The sequence below is a fragment of the Nuphar pumila genome, chromosome 7 (assembly GCF_984573655.1).
Source record: "Nuphar pumila chromosome 7, dmNupPumi1.hap1.1, whole genome shotgun sequence".
Classification (NCBI taxonomy): domain Eukaryota; kingdom Viridiplantae; phylum Streptophyta; class Magnoliopsida; order Nymphaeales; family Nymphaeaceae; genus Nuphar; species Nuphar pumila.
Window position 1 is genome coordinate 118,143,024 of NC_143255.1, and position 20,310 is coordinate 118,163,333.

The 20,310-nt window shown below is 35.1% G+C and overlaps 1 protein-coding gene across 1 annotated transcript in view; it reads left to right on the plus strand.

The window, feature by feature from the left end:
- Window positions 1-8,350, plus strand: part of LOC149833139 (Pseudouridine synthase family protein) — a 28,315-nt gene extending 19,965 nt beyond the window's left edge. The window contains exons 8-9 of the mRNA XM_090014935.1: window positions 6,380-6,417; window positions 8,117-8,350. Coding sequence (XP_089871061.1) covers window positions 6,380-6,417; window positions 8,117-8,187 — 109 coding nt within the window. The 3' untranslated portion in view covers window positions 8,188-8,350. The remainder of the gene's footprint in view (window positions 1-6,379; window positions 6,418-8,116) is intronic.
- The last annotated feature ends 11,960 nt before the right edge of the window (window positions 8,351-20,310 follow it).

The following is a 20,310-nucleotide window of genomic DNA, read 5'->3' on the forward strand; positions in this document are numbered from 1 at the left end:
AGCTTGGTGGGAGTGGAAATGAGGACGCCCATGTCACCAAGGAGACTTCTGAGTCATACGATTTTCATAGTTGTCATTGCCATGACTCGATATTCAGCTTCAGTGGATGATAGTGATACCTTCTGCTGCTTCTTGCATCTCCACGAAATGAGAGATTGACCTAAAAAAATGCAAAGACCCGTAATTGAGATACGATCATTGGGATTTCCTCCTCAGTCAACATCAGTAAAAACAGTTAATTCAAGAGATGAGGAAGAGGATAAGAAGAGTCCCTTGGAGATGGTATTTTTGATGTATCACATAATTCTCATTACGGCTGCCATATGAACCGAAGTAGGTGCATGCTGAAACTGGCTTGCTGCATGAACCACATGAGCTATATCTGGACGTGTGATGGATAGATAGGTGAGGGATCCAATTAATTGACGGAAGGAGGTTGGATCCTCAAGAAGAACACCATCTTCAAGTCTCAGTTTTGCATTGATAATTTCGGGAGTCTCAACTTTCTTTTCATCAGATATTCTTGATTTGGTACAAATTTCTGCAGCTAATTTCATTTGAGATAGGATGTATCCTCGCGTGGAATAAGCCACTTCAATTCCTAAAAAATATCTCAAGTATCCAAGATCAGACATATCAAAAGTTTCTTTTAACATAGACTTTACATCATTTACCCCCTTTTTGTCATTCCCAGTGCTGATCATATCATCAACATATAGCAGAAGCATAATAATGGAGTCACCTGTCTTCTTAACGAAAAGAGTAGTGTCAGTATAACAAGAAGAAAATCCTAAATTGATTAATGCATTACTAAACTTGTCATACCAAGCTTTAGGAGCTTGCTTAAGTCCATATAAGGCCTTTTTTAATTTCAAAATTTTTCCATTTAAATTCATACCCGGAGGAGGTTCCATATAAACTTCTTCATTTAAATTTCCATTCAAAAATGCATTTTTGACATCAAGTTGAAAAATTGGCCATTTTTTAACAGAGGCTATAGCAATAAGAGCTCGAACACTAGTCATTCGAGCAACTGGGGCAAAAGTTTCATCATAATCTACCCCATACTCTTGGGCATATCCTTTGGCTACTAACCTAGCCTTATATCTTTCTAATGAACCATCACTCTTAGTTTTTACTTTAAAAACCCATCTACATCCAATAGGTTTCTTGCCATTGGGAGGATCAATGATTTCTCAAGTTTGTGCCTTTTTAAGAGCATTAAGTTCTAGTTCCATAGCTCCATTCCAATGAGCATATTGTTTAGCATCATTGTAATGAGATGGTTCATGAAAGGAGTGAAGAGCAAGTAGACATGCTTGAAAGTTTGGAGAAAAAGAATCATAAGAAACAAATCAATTTGGTACTTTGGAAATACGATTTGATCTTCTTTGAGAGGTTTCTTCGATCGACTCACTTTTAGAGAATTTTTCAAGGGCACAAGGAGGATTTCTTTCATTCCTTCTAGAGTAGACTTGTATTTGTCTTGAAACATTTTCTTCTAAATTTTGACCATCATTTGGATGTTCAAAATGATCTTCAATAAGATGTTCACTAGGATCAATATGATCATCTATGATGTTTTCTTGAGGCAACAAGTCAAATAAAAAGGAATAATCAATATTTTCATTTGGTTGGTGCAAAAAACCATTTTCTTCTTCTAGGAATGTGACATCTTTTGAGATATAAAGTTTGTTTTTTAGTATGTCAAAACATCGATAACCTTTTTGTTTTTCGCCATATCCTAAGAAAATACATTCAATAGCCCTAGGAGAAAGTTTATCATTTTTGTGAGTTAGAACAAAGCATTTACATCCAAAAATTCTTAGTCTTTTATAATCGAGAGACATATTGTAAAGTTTTTCAAATGGAGAAAGATTTTTCAAAGAAGATGAAGGGGTTCTATTGATAAGGTATGTTGAGGTTAGAACCGCTTCGGCCCAAAAGGATTTTGGAATATTTTTTGAAATTAATAACGTTTTTGTGGTTTCCATTATGTATCTATGCTTTCTTTCCGCAAGACCATTTTGTTGCGGAGTGTTGGGATAAGAACGTTGATGACAAATTCCATTTTCTTTTAAATAGCTTTGAAAATCATTGGACATATATTCGCCTCCCGAATCGGACCTAAGAATAGATAGGTTTCCCAAAAATTGATTTTTAACCATCGCATGAAATTCTTTAAAGAAGGAGAAAACTTCGGATTTGCAACTTAGGAAGTAAATCCATGTAAATCGAGTGAAGTCATCAATAAAGACCACATAGTACGAAAATCCTCCTTTAGACAAAATAGGGAAAGGTCCCCACACATCGGAATGAACAAGTTCAAAAGGTCGAGTGGTGAAGTAACTTCTTTGAGGAAATGGAGTAGCTTTAGATTTCCCAAAACTGCAATCTTTACAAGTCATGTGATTGTTTTTACAAGTATTGTTCAAAAAAGGAAAAAGATACATTTTTACAAAATTTGGATGACCAAGTCTCTCATGCCAAATTCCAATATTTTTGTCTTTTACAAGATTGCAAGATGACTTAGATGAAAGAGTAAAAAAATCCATAAAATAGAGATCACCCCTTCTATGGCCTTGCCCAATCAGCTTCCCTGACTGGAGATCCTGCACGGTGCAATCTTTAGGTGAGAAAGAGACTTGACATCCATAATCGGTGATTTGGGAAACGAAAAAAAGATTTAGATTAATTTTTGGAACGATTCTTACTTTAGGAACGAAAAAGTTTTGAGAATTTTTAGAATCAAGTGTTCCAATACTTTCAATTTTCAAAGATGTTCCATCGGCCGTTGAAACATAAGAGGATATGAGTTCGGAAAAAATATTTGAAAGAGAGTTTTTATGAGATGTCATATGAAAAGAAGCATCGGAGTCTAGTATCCACATACCTGGAGGTGATGAAGAATAGGCGATGGCGGCTCCGGATGTTGAAGAAGAAGTCTTGAGAAGATGTTGAAGAACTTCGAAGATATGATTAAGAGTTTCTTTGATATCTCCTTCTTTGGCACTTTCTTCTTCCTTCTTTGGAGAATTTTCTCCAACCGCGGCTACTTTTCCCTTAAGTTTGGGACAAACCGGTCTAATGTGTCCCGGTTCATTACAATAATGACATATCACTCCCTTTCTAGGCCCATTATTTTTGTTAAAGTGAGGAGGTCTATATGCTTTAAATTTGATCCAGGCCTAGTAACGGCCAAAACTTCATCACTCTTAACGCTTAGGCTAAGTCGAGTTTCTTCTTGGCATATTTCGGCAAGGGCGTCTTCAATGGGTAAGGCTTTGCTTCTATGAAGAAGGGATGCCCTAACTTGTTCAAATTCCGATCGAAGACCATGAAGAAATTGAAAAAAGTGTTCTTTTTCAATTTGTTCCCTTCTTAACTCAATATCTTCCGGAGCCACCCATTTAGGCTCAAGAAGAGCAAGTTCATCCCAAAGAGGGGTTAGAGAGCTAAAGTAGTCCCGGACACTCATATCCATTTGTTTGGTGGAACGAATTTTTTCTTGACAAAAAAATTGACGAGCAAGATCCTTTTGGGTATACATACCCTTAAGGAAAAAACCATGCTTCATTGGCCCTTCTAAATTTGGCAATATTAGCACAATTTTTAAGGTCTACATTGTTCATAAACCATGCCAAAATTTTGGCATGGTTACTCTCCCAATCCTCAACTTTGGATTGATGGTCATTGATAGCTTTGATGCGCTCATCGCCATCTAAAGCTTTTTCAACCTCATTTTCGATTTTAGTGAGAACAAGAGAGGGTTCGGGAGTAGTTCCCATAACAAAACCCCAAAGTTTCTTACCTCTTAGATGATTTTCCATAGCGGAGGCCCACATAAGATAGTTGGACCCATTGAGCTTAAAAGAAAGCTCAACTTTAGAATCACGTTCCATCGGCACCAAATATTCTTCCTTTCTTCAAAAGCTTGAGAGGCACATGTCCCAAGATAACAAAGAGAAGCCCAATCACCAACCGAGCTCTTATACCATATAATGAAAAGAGGCAGAAGCAGCAATAGAGCAAAAAGCACTCTTTAAGAGTGACCACAAGAGCCAAGAGCACAAACACTAAAGGTGTACACACAAAACTCACAAAAGTAGAAAATGACTTAAAGTCATAGGTTGAATATTATTGAAGAAAGAAAGAGAAGGGTGAAAACCCCATGCCTTTACAAGGAGAGAGCCTCCTCTATTTATAGAGGAGGAGAACTAAAAAGAAGGCCATAAAGGGGGCTCCCTTCTAGTCGTTGGGAGCCCCAACGGTCATAAATATGATCGTTGGGGCCCCAACGACTAGATGGGTGGGGCCCCTTATGGTCCTCCAAAGTGAAAAATAAGAAATAAAAAAGAAAAAGAAAAAAGGGGAAAAGAAAGGAAAAAAGGAAAAATAAAAAAGGAAAAATTACATGGTAATTTACCAAAACACCCATATCGGGTTTTTGGTTGTACAGAAAAAGAAAATAAATTATGTATATATACATATATGTATATATATACTTATATATACGAATGTATATATATATATATATAAGTATATGTATATATATATTAATATATACATAATTTAACAAAAGTTGCTTCCATGAGCCTTTGACACGCGGGGTTCTCTTTTCATGATACCATACATTTTCAAACATATACTTTAAACTCATCTTCTCACAAAAGTTCGATCGAGTCCGCATGTAAAACTGAACCTGAGTCTGAATCCAATTGGATTTTATAATAGAATACCAAATTCAACCCAAAAATACATTCAGATGCATATTTAATTACCAAACCTGATCAAATGGATCCAGGTCGAATGGATATCCAACCCAAACCCGAACCATTGACGTCCCTAATGGTGGTTCTGCCCCCATAAGGTCCTCATCAATCTGTTAAGGCATCTGTCCGTCTTCTTGGGAAGTTCAAATAAAGAGAGAAAGAATGAACACCTGCCAAGACATGAAGTGATCTTACTAGTTCATGGATAGGAAAATGAAAACAGAAACTAAAATTGAAATTTAAAATAACATTAACAAAACAATAAAGTCAATTTAGATTTATTTACTTTTATTAATTTACAACACTAAAGTGGATCGTCCCTCTCCCTCCACGCCCTCTTTTTTTTTTTGATTACGGACATGTGAGTAATAGGTTTTGATTGTTTGCCTTTCCAGAATTATTGTTTAGGCAAATCAGTAGTATCACCCGCCCTGCCCAGCTGACACTGAATTCAAGAAAACTTGATTTATGTGTAATTTATTGTCACAGAAATTATTTTGATATAGTTTTCCAAGACTTTTTACCTAATATGAGCCTGACATAAACAAGTTAACAAGGTGGGAAAGAGATGCATCATCTAGTAACAGTCCTTTTTTCTCTTCTTAAAAATTAGAATAACAGTTAAGAAGTGCCACCTTTCTGTCATATGATTTGCCTTCCTGAAAAGCACATAAATATGTTAATTTAGGAAAATTGCATTAGAAGCTATAAGTTTTTTGTCATTTTTGAAATTCTTTTAAAAGGGACCAGATTTTCATTGGCAAATTTTTTAAGATAAGCAATTAACAAGAGTTGTCTCTTTCTCTCGTGTTACATCTAAAAAAAAACATGAACATGTTAATTTGAAAGAAAAGGATGAACCACAATAAGACTACAATGGTTTCTATTCATTTGAAGTGATAGATTTGCACGACCAACCAAGCTTCAACTTTAATAGGTGTTATGCTGTATAGAGGTTCTAGACCAAACTGGATTATCTACCATACAGTGGCACTAAAACTATCTGCTCATGAATGATGTATACTTGCCGTCTACCACATCCTTGGTCTAACGACTCTAACCAAATTGTGGTTTGTATGAAATAAAGATGTACATCGTGTGTGTGTGTGGCTGTGAAATTGTGACCATATTTCAATGAATTTGTGATGCTCATTTGTGCTGAATCATTTAATTTTGGGCTTTTTGCCTAGGAGTATCAGGAGCTTTGGACGTAGGATCTAGATATTAGATCATAGACTGGAGCCTATCCCTCGTTGTTTTTTTAGTATCTGATTTTAGTATGCATTCACTTAGACTGCTTGGCTATGTTGCTCTGGTGTCTGTCTCCTACAATGCTAATAATGCTCTCCAACATGCATTGAAATTTAAGATTTTCAAGCTCTAAGAAGCTCTAAGCAAGTCAGCTTCTTTTTATTTTGTCACGTTTTTATATCATGAGAAGTTTTTCCTTATTATTATTGTTATGTCAATGACATCAGTTTGGATCAGATATTTTCAGATATGTTCATGCAGTTTTGATGATACTGAGATATGTTGTTGAACATAGATCTTAAAATCTGATGGGTTTCGATTCCACTAACAATCAGTTTTTCTTTTGGTGTATGCAGTTGTGCGCATTTAACGACACTTCGAAGAGACCTTATTGGTAAAGTACATCTTAATCTATGCATTCTCATATACTGGTTTACCTAATTTACTGCATACTGAGTATCAATTAGTCTTTCTCAAAAACATCAGTAGAATTTCTCCTGTAAGATGCATGGCCCTCTTAGCCAAATAGTCAACTTCAGGTGGTCAGTGGATCCATTTTGGCTGCCTATGACGCTCAAGTAGCCATTCAAGTTAGCAAAGATGTGACATATTTCACAGACAAGGCTAAAGAAAGGAAAGGGATTACTTGAAATACTTTCCACTGTCTCTTCTATTTGTGATTTTGTTTGGAGTTATACCGAAACTATTAGCTACTTGTCGCCCAGTTCATTGCTTTCATGCTAAGGTCCAACTGTTGTCCTACTTTATCTCTTGATTTTCTGATGGTAACATGAAAATGCAAGCTCGATGGCCTCAAAGAAATTTATCTTTCTATGCTTATCTCACCTCTTTTGTTAATTTGTCTTGACATCCTTTATAAGACATATTTTGTAAATTTCAGAAACATCAGTGTTAATTGCTGGTAATAATTCCAAGCAAACAAATTACCTTGCATGAATTCAGCAGTTTATCATTCCAGTGTACAAATTTACTATTTGGTAACCATTATTCTCTTGGGAATCTGACCCATACTGGAAGAAATTGTTTTATTATGAAATAGAGATGAACGTTGGCACAGTCCTCACATCTTTGCAGTAAGACCACATCAATGATGAAAGATGCTGGAAAAAGAGAATATTGCCTAATACTAATAGATGATAGTGGATATATTCAGCTCTTTACTCGAAAGGATAATGGTGGATGATGGTGTTATTCAATAATCATCTAACCTTGTAAACAACTTGGGTAATACTTGGAAAATTTTCTGAGATCTATATGATATAAGAAAAGCTAGTGAAATTTCTGTTCTGCATGGGGAAGCGACACATCTCTCTCACACATGCACAGTGAAGAAAAATAACAAAGTATCTAGGGTGTTCAGGCAAAAGAGAAAATTATAACCCACAATTCACAGTCTAGTATGTTCAAACTTGGTTAGTATAATGCAGTTGGCTTCAAAACCGTGAATCTTTCTGCTCGTGCATATCTGTAGTAGTCTTTAGGAGGCTAGGAACCTGTTTTGTTTATCAGTTTTTTAGCTGCCATAATTCTGATGGCTTCAAGGGTCTCACCCTATCTCACTTTTCCCATCCTTGCATGAAGACATTTAATTAGTTTTAAATATCATTATATATGTGTTTTTTTATTTTTTTATGAATTAAAGCAAGAGCAGTAGAAGATGGATGTTTCATCTTTTTTCTTAAAAGTTTCAACTGTATTCTATTTTTTGCATGGTTTTCTCATTTAACTAGGCATGCGATGCATGTTGTATGTTATAAAACTTCAGTAATAGCTTTGAACTTCTACTAAGAATGGAAGATGGTTCACGTGTTTTGTGATAATGCTGTTCGAATTATGATCTTTCCTTTCCTTTACATTTGCATGTTGATGCTTGGAAAAGGCATCATATTCTCAATCATTGGTGCATATGAACTATATTGTTTCTCAAAAAGATTAATGCCCGTCTGTGCCATGGACAATATGAAGTAAAATTAATCTAGTCAATTCCTGTTCCCTTTGGTTCACATTTCATTCATTATTTTAATTTTACTACCTGCTATTTCTGAAAAATATCTGTTTGGTGTTTTGTTTAGGAAAATATTCAGCTGATGATGCATGGGATTTTCAAGAATTACAAGACCAGATCACCAAAGGATACATGTAGGGGAGCGTTAGATTTTCTTCCACTATTTTTTTTGTTAATTTATACACCTTGCAGGGGCAATTCTCTGTGACATTTGTATGAGAGAAACCAAAGTTTTGTTGCATTTTTGTGTAGTTAATATAAGGTTTTTTTGGGCTTTCTATTATGAATTCTTTTATTAAAATTCTAGAACTTGTAGTAGATTTATGGTTTGCTGATTTGCACATAAAGACATTGTTCAGATCCCTTACCTGTATCAGCTTTTATTTTATTTTTCATGAAATCGATCATTATGTGCTTCTACTTTACTGGCAACCAATTCTTTGAGCTAGAATGTGACAGTACAATGATGACCCAGTTTCTTGATGCTTGGTAGATGACTCTCAGATTCTCCTTTTCAGCATAATTATCTTTTCCTTATATTGCAACGCATTGCTGGAAATGGCTTTATGGCTCAGTGTGGCCGAATATTTGAGTCAACCTACTCATTTGGGCCTGTTGATTACTGGACAAGATGACTGATTCTTCTTTAGACTCACTGGGTTCTTGCTTACAGCTGACTCTATCAGAAGCCTGTGTTTGAGGGGGCATTTGATTAGCAGAATCTTGCTAACATTTAGAGTTTGTTTGCAGATACTGTTTAACCATAGGCATATTTCGAGAAAGATCTGACTAAAAATTCCCAGTTTAAGGAACCTACAAGCTTTTCTTTTCATGATACCAAAACTCCGAAATGACCCCCATGAGGAAAACTCAGTTCCCTGTTGGCCGGGTGGCGGGGGGTGGGGTGGTGGGGTTGGGGTTGGGTGGTGGTTCACTGAGTACGGATCCAGTCCTTTGACATAGAATGGGTTTCATCCTACATTCAATCCTAGCCATCCAATCAATGGCTAGGATTGGGCTAGGATTGGTCCATATTTTTACCTGGATGTGGACTAATCCTAGCCATCCAGATGCTTTAGCTGAACGTCTATGATCGACATAGGATGAAACCCATCTATGTCAAAGGACTGGATCCTTTTTGTTGCTCACTGGGGAGTTTGTTTGAGCCCTGGCAGTAGAGAGTCCACCTTTCGCCTAAGGCATTTGTTACATCCCTGACTCCTGAGAAGCCCTTTTCCCTTAAAAGGGATGCTTAGGAGGAAAAGTGGTTCCTTTAGGGCATGTTTGATGGCTTGTCCTGGTTCTGTTAGTTACATAATAACTATATCAAGTTCAACATTTGTTTGGACCATATTAGGATGCCATGTTTTAACTGTCTGTTGTTTGATGTCGATGTGCGGACAACTTGAACAGCCATGGATAATGGGTCAGATTACTTTGTTTTGGATCATATGACCCAATCCATCCATTTTACATGTTTTAACAAGTTTATTATGGATTTTTTGCTTGGATATGGATCCAATTATGAAAGTATGCCTAATTCACATACTTTAATTTAGATTATTAGATCTACTTAGGTTAGAGTTGATTATTTTTCAACACTAATTCACATACTTTAATTGAGATACCAAAAAAATTAGTAGAAAGATAAAATTCTCACAACTGTTCGTAGAAAAAGCATGTTCTTGTTGCTGCTGAAGCCTGTCATTATTTGATGGGCAAACAAGGGAAGTGCCTTAAACAGGATTCAAACAGTGCAATTTTACGGATCCAGCAATCAAATTAAAGATGCAGGATTTAGTTTAATATACTTTGATTTTCAGATCAGGTAACAGAAACCAGCAAAGCTCGTCCAACATACAAATGGCAACAACTTACAGTCTCTGAGTAGCTTCATGATCTAGCAATGTTTTGACAGGAATGAGCACATGTTTAAATGCAAAAGAGTAAATTTTAACCTTCAATTGATGAATATTTATGATACAGAAAACATATATAAAAAAACTAACACAAAAATAAATTCATATAAACCACAAATCCCTGTATAAGTTCATAGAAATCACAAAAATAATACATTTATCAACGCAAGTCATAGAAAACTAACACAGTATTTGGCATATAGAATTCTTGTTATCAAACAATCAATAGAAGAGAAAGTGCCACGTTTGTGGTTGCTGATAAACTCTGATTCCCAATGCCTCATAAAAAATCATGACCAAGAAATGATGAACAGAACAATTTAGATTGGACTATTCCAAAAGTGCATCTGAAAATGAAGCCACAGATAATTGGCATGAACAGACTTGAAGTAATAACACAATGAGCATGAATAATATCCACAAAATTCCTGCTACAAGAACCAGTCTTATGAAATTCTTCTTCCAAACAGGCTTCAATGGAGATTCTTGAAAGCCCTAATCAAGAAGAAAATCAAAAGAAAAAGAAGAAGAAGAAAATAATAATAAAAAGAAGAAGAAGACGAGTAAGAAAATTAAAGAAAATAAAAAAGCCCTAATAAAGAACAAAATAAAAAAAAGAAGCCGAGAATAAGAAGAAAAAGAGAAGAGAAAAACAAGAAGGGGGCTGGGCGGCCTCGCCTCCGCCCCTCCGCTGGCTGCCCCTTCGCCAGTCGCCGCCGAGAGAGAGAGAGCTCCGCCCCTCTAGCCACTGCACATGAGAGAGAGGGGGGGGGGGGGGTTTGCACCGGTTGATGCATTTTTTTTTATTTTGTTCCCCCTGTCCTGTTATTTTCATGACAAGGCGACAAAAATGATTTTTGGACATGGGGGACGGCGTTCCGCGTGTCCGCCACATCCAACGTTTGAAAACAAGTCTTTTACATCATTTTAGTCACACACGACGCGCCATCAAACATACACTTATTGTTGGGTGGGGGAGGAGGTGTGAGCTCATTTTGGCTGAAAGTTTATTATGTGGAGCCCACCACATGTTTATTATGTAGATGTTTGTTTCATCCCTCTTAGGAAGGAGGCCTGTTTCTTAGTGAAAGAGGGTATAGGAAAGGGCATGAAACAAATACCACTTAAACGATATTGTTGCATCTAGTGACTTAAAATCTAACCAATTGATGAGCTTTACACCCTCTAAACTAGGGGCCCCGTGCGTGGACAACATAAAGATTCATCAAGCCGTTTCTTATAGAACCTCCACACCTCTGAACTAGCGGCCCTTGACTTTAGGGAGAAATTGCTTCGCATCTGACAGTGATAACCCTCTAGTCACATTACATAAAAACCATATTTTACACAGCCAAGAAATAACAAGTTTTTTTACATTATTCATCAAACTGCTTGGCAGCAACACATGGCCAATGTTCTGTCTGGTTCGCAAGACAATAACTATTTTTCTGTTGTAAGAAACAAGATAACTATTTTTCTAATCCGTGTTGATGAATTGGATTGAGTTAATTCCATTGCTGCAAAATATGTCTTCTCTGCATCTGCCATCCTTCCTTCGAACATGGTCCATTCACTTCTACATCTCTCTCTAACCTGCCATTCTCAACAAAACAGAAGTCAAATATATGCATATTTAAAAATGCATATGCCAAGTTTTTTCTTATTATTGGTAAAATACCCCCATCCATGGTGCTCTTCCATTCTGTGCTTGACCCAGTGGCGGAGCCAGAAGTTTTTCGTTGGGTGGGCAGACTTTGGGTCCCGGGATAATGCTATTGTCTCGAAGGACGATCCATTTATTCGGACCAGTGGCGGAGCCAAAAATTTTTTATTGTTCCTGGAGAGATAAAACTTAAATAAGCCTTTAGATTAAAATAACAATTGTTACAAACACAAACAACTAAATTTATGAACATAATAAGATAAAACCTTAAATTGTTTTTTTAAACTAAAATAAAGATTGTTCACTTAAGAAATACAAACAACTAAATTCATGAAAATTTTACAATTGGCATCTTCTATTTTTCATATTTTGAAAACAATTCATAATTGCATCATCACTGATGGTATCAAATGTCTCCTTCTCTATGTAAGTAACCAAAGCATCATTGATTCATTTATCTCTTATTCTATTACGTAGATGAGTTTTGATATTATTCATAGCTGAAAATACTCTTTCAAGACTTGTTGTTGCAACTGACAAAGTTAATGCCAACTTAATCAATAGATACACAAGAGAAAATACAATGTGCTTTTGAGTTGCTACCATCATCTCTGTTAGTTGTGCTATAGATTTTAAACTTGAAAACTGATCACTGTTTCACATTTCTGCAATATGTATATCCAATTGATTTTCAAGTCTAATTATATTTACTCTAGAAAAGTCCTCAGGGTAAAGCTCAGCAAGACGAATCAACTTATCTTTATCAAAAGTAGAAAAAGAATTATTTGGACTCAAGCATTCCATTGAAAGGAAGAGCTCTGTATTTGCTTCAGTGAAACGATCATTCAACTCTTGAAGTTGCAAATCAATAATAGCATAAAACACATCAATACGATAATGATGCAATGTGGTGATCTTTTCAACCTTACGTCTTGGTCGTCCTTGAGGTGTATATGAGTCCCCTAGATCAGGATCAGAATATCAAATCTCTTACAAAATATGGATACTTTGTTTATGAGAGAGTCTCATCCATTGTCTCTTAGACCTTGGAGGCACTGTTTTGATGTAGTGACTAAACTTATAGCATTCATAATGTCTTGATCTTTTCATTGAAGTGCTTGTGAAAGGTCAACAATTATTCTCAAAACTTTACACATCAAATGTAAGCAAAAAACAAATTCAAAATCTTGCAATTAATGATATAAAATAATTGCATATGAACTTTTTCCTGAATATGTATCTTCTGCAATGAAATCTAACACTTAATAACAGAAGAATACATACTGAGTAAATTAACCAAAGCATTGTAATGAGAACCCCATCGAGTATCACTAGGTCGTTTGAAACTTATTTATTGATTTAATCATCGTCCTATTTCAAGTTCACCCAATGCAAGTGCTTCAGCAATTCACATAAATTATGCTTCTCGAATAAGCTCATATCTCTTGCATGAAGTGGAGAAAAAAACTGACAACCTGCCTAATATATTGAAAAACACATCAAGCAATAAGTTTTTTTTAGCAACACCAACTAATGCCAATTGGAGTTGATGTGCAAAACAATGAATATAATATGCAGATGCATTTTCATGTAATATAAGACTTTTCAATCCATTAAACTCCCCTCTCATATTACTTGCTCCATCATAACCCTCTCCACACAAACTTGTGATTCTGACCCCTTAGATGCGTTTGACATAATCAATTTACTAGGAGTCAACACTTAATTATGTGTTTTTGATGAAAAAAAGATATTTGGAATCTCAAAAATTTACAAAGATTTTAGACCATTGAATTTTTAGAACCTTATGAAAACCCACCATGTATTGGAATTGAACACTCCAAGAGCTAATCCCTATAAAACCAAGTATGTAGATCATATATGTATAGTTAGAATTTAAAATAAAATAAAATAAAATAAGCATGAAAAACCCATTTAGCATATATATATATATATATATATATATATATATATATATATATATATATATATATATATATATATAGTGATTGGTTCCTCCTAACAGCAAAAGGGTGTGGACGATCTTAAATTTTTATTTTTCGATAGTTTTATGTAATCTAACCTTATAGATGTGATCTATATAGTTTGTTTAGTAAGAATTGATGTAACATTGAAGATTAATATTGTCTACACCATGGATTGTTAGAAGAACCAATCTCTCTCTCTCTCTCTCTCTCTCTCTCTCTATATATATATATATATATATATATATATATATATATATATATATATATATATATATATATATATATATATATATATATATATATATATTGGGGTGTAAGTGCATAAGGAATGAATGTAACTGAACCGACATTGGGGTGTAAGTGCATTGTGAAAAAACAACTCAGTTTGGTAGGAGGTGTTTTACAGTTTCCTCCGGTTCTCTCATGCTCCCTACTGTTTTGGAGCAGTGATGTTGCCAAACCATAGTACTAGGAGTAGAGCATAGTGACAAAAGTTAAAAATGGCAAAATCTCGGGGATTGTGAAAATTTTCATAGATCTTGCACTTTTTTTGCCAAAATTTTGGCAATAAAAAATAAATAAAATAAATATGAAAAAATAATTTTTATAAGAAAATTTAAATAAACACATTTTAAAATAAAAATCTTGCGATAAGTATCTGCTAAAACTGTAAATATCATGATATTTGTCGCGGTTTGAAAATCTCACAAGAAATTGTCGTTTTAAACTTTCAAGAAATTTCTCGCGATATTATCATGAGATTTTTTATAAATCTCACGATATTTGTTACATCGGAATAGAGTAAGGTAGCCTCAACTACATTTCAACACCATTTCTCAAGAGGCTGTTTTTGGCTACTCCATCCTCAATCTTGGCAACACATGAGAATGGTGTTTCCATGTCAATGTAAGGCTCCAAACTGGGCCTAAAAGAAGTCCATTTGCAGTTTCGGGTTGGATTAGACTCAAATATGTGGTATGATCTTGTTTTTATGGTGATGCTTGGGTCGGTATGGGTTAGATGTGGGTCCAATGCAGCAAATTTCTGAAAATCAATACCACCAAACACATTCTCAAGAAAATCTAGCGATAAAACTACATTTTTTTGTTTTTTGAAAAAACTCAAGAAAATATAGGTATATCTAATATAAAAGCATAAAATGTAAACCCAAATATATAAGCTTGGGAAGATTTCAAAGTGCGGTTTGAAAATATCGTGTAGTTTTCTGCAACATATTGGCCTTTTAAATATCATGATAAAATCATGATATTCTCAGAAACTGCTGATGTATCGGCCATTGAAAAATATTATGATAGAATTGCGATATTCTCAAAACACTTGCTGATATTGGTGCAATTGAAAAACACCAGTGTCTTCTGGAATTAGCACCACGATACCAAGGTCCAACCCAAGATCCGTCATCCGAGTTCACCTTAACTTGGAATCGGATCTCAACATGGATTAACATTGATCCGGCCTAGATCAGCCACGATCCAGCCCAGACCCGACGAGCTTCGTCAGAAGGCCTCCATCCAGGCCCTTGATTTCTGAAAACAGGCGGTGAGGATTGTGCAACGCCTTTGCAAAACCCTATCACCCTCTACAAAATGAATCATTAGACAATTGCCTCTCTCTCTCTTAGGTTAACACCATTACAGAGATGAACCATGATTTGGGGAATCATGGAGGTGTGAAGAAATCGGGGTTTCTTGGTGGGTTGGTTAGTTGCCTTTGGTAGCTCCCCTTGTCTCTGCGTCATCGAGTTGGAGGAGAAGTCCAAAGTGTTCGTCGAAATGCCTCACAGAGATGTTGTGCTCTATCTTTTCTGATGAGGAGCCCCTAGTTGGTGGGTGTTGGAGGGAAGTCGCCAAATCCACAAACAACCACCATTCTTTAGGTGCTTTTTCTGGGTATGAAAAAACCCAGGAGATGAGATGGGATTTGGTTAGCCACTCCTGACTCGGTCGAGTCGCAGTAGACTCAGGGTTGAGCACCGAGTCGAGTTGACTCGACCGAGTCCCTAATCGACTCAGTTTTTAATTCTGGGGGTGGGCGACACCCATGCCCACCCCTGGCTTGACCCTGAAAAAAGAGAAAAAAAAATTAACAATGTCTCAGTCCAAGAACAGGTGAAGTTTATGAAGCGTCACTGCTGATTCATTTCTGTTGATTCAACATTTTCACTGCACCCATTTCCAGAAATGCCAAGATAGGTGACTACTATGTCAGACAGGTTGTTGCATACCCACTATACCACAAAGCTGAATCTAATGTGAAGTCAAACAAAAATATCATTATTAGCAAATATTTCATTACCTGGTTCCCGAGAGATGGAACCACTTGATGTTCAAGTGGAAGTGCAGTGATGTATGCAGCTGAGGCATCCTAACAGACCGAGAGATTTGAACCTTGTTCCTACATGACCCGATCAATTCGATCAGACACTCGCCATCTATTTTCATTGTTTCATTTTTTACAACATGAAAAAACCAAAAGCTCTGCCCTACATCTCTATCTATCCAAGGGATGGAGGGGCAGAGGGAGGTTCCCTTTGGTGTCCCTTCCAGTCAAGAATTGGGGCCTCACAATCACTAGCCAATATAATAATGCTTTTCTCTCATGCCTTTCTTCATTCATGGTTCGATATTCTGGTGCCCTAGGCGTAGAGGAACCACACCAATCCATCCCGAACTTGGTGGTTAAACTCTACCCAAGGTAAAAATGTCCTAAAGATGCCAGACATTTTTAAAAAATAAAAAATGACTATACTGTACGTGTAATTTGATGTGATTTCCTAAAAACCTTACAATTTTTTATATTCTCTCGATGTCCAAAATCATAAATATTTGACATCGTTAGGACACTTTTACCTTGCAACTACAACTTTAGACATTTTTGTGATAAAATTGTATCGCCTGTCGAATATGTCCAACAACCACTTAAATCCAGAATCACATATTTTTTATGCGAATTTGGACCTCACAAACTTGTATAAATTTATTTATAAAATTTTGGTGAAATTGAAACCACCAAAATCACAAATATCATACTCTTTTGCATATATTTCATGAAATCACAAAAATATATTTGTGAAACTACACTTACCACTAATTTTGCAAATATCTTACTATTTAACATTTACTTTCTAAAATCGCGTAAATTTATGTGTGAAATGTACCACTTACCACCAAATTAGCAAATATCTTACTTATTTGCAAATACAACATGATATTGCATAAATTTATTACATTGTTCCATTTTGGAAAACCCCACTAAATTCGCAAATATTACTTATTCACATATACTACACATTCTCGCATAACATAGTTTGTGAATCTTCTTATATCGCAAATATCATACTTAACTATTTTCAAAAGCATGACACATGCAATATTGCTTATTTATAGAAAAATATTTTCTCGAATCATATATAAACCCATTATGGTCCCTAACTTGATTATTTTCCCATAATCTAGGGTTTTTTGTCTTTTGTCCCCAACCAGTGGTCCCCAACCTACTTTCCTTTCGACAACTATTTTTATCAAATATTTTTGGCAGCTAATTTCATCAACTATTTTTGGCAGCTAATTTCATCAACTATTTTTAGCAACTTTTTTTGACAACTATTCATCAAAGGCATTTTATCGCTATTGAACCATAGACTACATGTCTTTTCGGTAAGCACAATGTGCTCTTTTGTTTAATGGTTGAATCAAACACTGTTCCATTTTGTTTAATGACTGAATCAAACATTGTTTCCAGTTTGTTTAACGACTGAATCAAACAATGTTCCATTTTGTTTAATGGTTGAAACATTAGAAATAATGTTCACTTTTGTTTTTTGTTTGAAATGCTTTTTAAAACGCAAATATGTTATTTATTTTTTGCAATGCTTGTTCAATATTCCCTGTATTGTTATTGTTGAAACATTTGAATCTGTTTATTAATATAATATGGCCAATAAGAAGAAGATTGTGTCAAAGGGGAGCACACCCACATCATCTAAGATTTCTCGAACACAACAACAAAATCCAATGAAGAAGTATGAACTATGTTATGCTGGTAATTTGGAAGCACAACTTAGTGTGCATAAGTGGGTAGAAGGGAGCCATATCCGTTGTAAAAAATGTAGGTGCTTGATGTTTTCTATAAAAAATGCACCATCGATAATCACATGCAACTACGTTCAAGCAATAAGCTATAAATTCTAAAGTGACCCGTATCTAAAGTAGAATATGCAAAAAAAGTTAAGTAGTTTGCAAGCACAATCTTGTCTCACATCCTAAAAGCATCTAAGGAGGTGGGAGGGTGACCCATTAGCTGGCTATGAGGATGTTGATAACCTCAATGCATGGATAAATGAAGTTGGAGATGTGGCCACCTGTAATAGCAGTGGTAAGAGGGTGGAGGAAGTACCTGACCAAGGGGCTGAGATTAATGTGGACCCTCCTCATGAAGTAGATATAAGTGAGGGTCATGCGGCTGGGTCTGATACAAACACCGCTCAAGAGTCTGATGCTTCTCTCCATGCACAAAAAAAAGTGCATGCTCCGACAAAGAGGTCACAACAGGGAAGGTCTCGTGCTCGTGGCCAGGTAAAAATGTATTGCAATTGACTCATTTCATTGGTTATATATATATATATATATATATATATATATATATATATATATATATATATATATATATATATGTCTACTATATCTCAATTCAATTGATTAGTTGTCATGTATATGTGCAAAATAGTAAAATATAAAAATTCATTGTAATTGACTTATTTCATTAATTTTATATATGTATATATATGTATATATATATATATATATTGTTACTATATCTCAATGCAATTGATTAGTTTCTTATGTATGTATGCAAAATATAAAAATTTATTGCAATTGATTGGTTTTATTGATTAAATCAATATATATATATATTGCTACTATACATGAATACAATTGATTAGTTTATCATGTATGTGTGCAAAATATAAAAGTTCATTGCAATTGACTGATTTTAATAATTAAATATATATATATATATATATATATATATATATATATATATATATATATATTGCTACTATATCTCAATGCAATTGATTAGTTTGTTATGTATGTGTACAAAATGTAAATATTCATTGTAATTGGCTAATTTTAATGATTAATTTGATATATATATATATATCGCTATTATATCTCAATGCAATTGATTAGTTTATCATGTATGTGTGCAAAATATAAAAAATCATTGTAATTGACTGATTTCATTGATTAAATTGAGATTATATGTGTGTGTGTATTGTTATTGCTACTATACATGAATTCATTGAAATTGTTTGATTTAAGTAAAATTAATTTAGATTGTAGGATTCTCAGTGAATTGATTCAGAAGAGCTAATATCCTACATACACTAGATATATTGTAACCAAGTACACCAATAGTTTCTAACACTAATAGAGAAAGCTGATGAATTGTTGGATCAAATTCATTTTTGCAAATTCTTGGAGATCGCAGCATGGAACATCAATCACACCCTCTTAAAAGTCGTTGTGCATTTTTGAAATCTGGCAACCAATACATTCTAGTTCGGAGATCATGAGATGACCTTTATATTGGAGGATGTGGCACGAATCACTGGACTGAAGTGCCATGGGGACCCAATTAGTGGATAGTGGTGGAAAATTTTCAAGCACTCGTGTGATATTTATTTGCAAGCAGATGATGCATTCAAAGTTGATAAGATCAAGTTTTTATGGCTTAATAGATATTATGACCCCAGTAAGGTGAGGATGATGAAGGCAAAACTACCATGTGTTGGAGGGAACAACATTAGTAGGGTGGATAAGACAATGAGAGCATTCTTACTATACTTCTTTGGCTCATACTTATTCTTCAACGCCAGTGGGAAGTCAGTTCATGAATCATACACATTGTTAGAGGACCTGGATTTCATCGATCAATACACATGGGGAGCGTAAGAAAAAACCTTGTCGGGATGTTAATGTTGTTTGTGATATTTATTCCTTCATTATACCTAAACTTTTTATTTATAGTTATTTTTATACTTACATACTATGTTTTGATACATATTATGTATTAATAATCCTTGTTAATCATTGTTATGCAGGTTTTGATATGCGAGCACATATTCATTGAAAAGCTCCATGAATTTCCATGTGCTGCAATGTGGAGTTGGTCATGCAACGAAGAGGATCATGATTGAAGATTAGTGGGTCCTCACATGTCATGTCCCGACTACGCTATATTGTTTCACAACCTAACTAGGGCAAACATAAGTATTGTTATTGATATTCTATATATATTTTTTTTAATAAATGATTGGAGGAGAAGGATTCATGTGGAAGACCCAGAATGATTTTCTTTTTTGGTTCATATCGCCGACCCCAATTGTTTTAGGATGAAGGCGTAGTTGTTGTTGTTGTTTGCATGTTTTTAGCTCTAACCATAAAGGAAATGCAAGTAAACTGGTGCCTTTATGGAGGTGGGTTGGAGGAGGAGGAGAATGCCAATGTGGTTGTGGAGGCGAAGAACATTTTGAGGAAGGATATTTTAATATACAACATGAATGAAGTTGAACGCCAAATGGTCAGTTGAGTCGTTTGGCAATTTAGGTTTGTTAACCAACCAACCAGTTCATCTTGCACAGTTAGTAAATTTCTATCGCATGCCG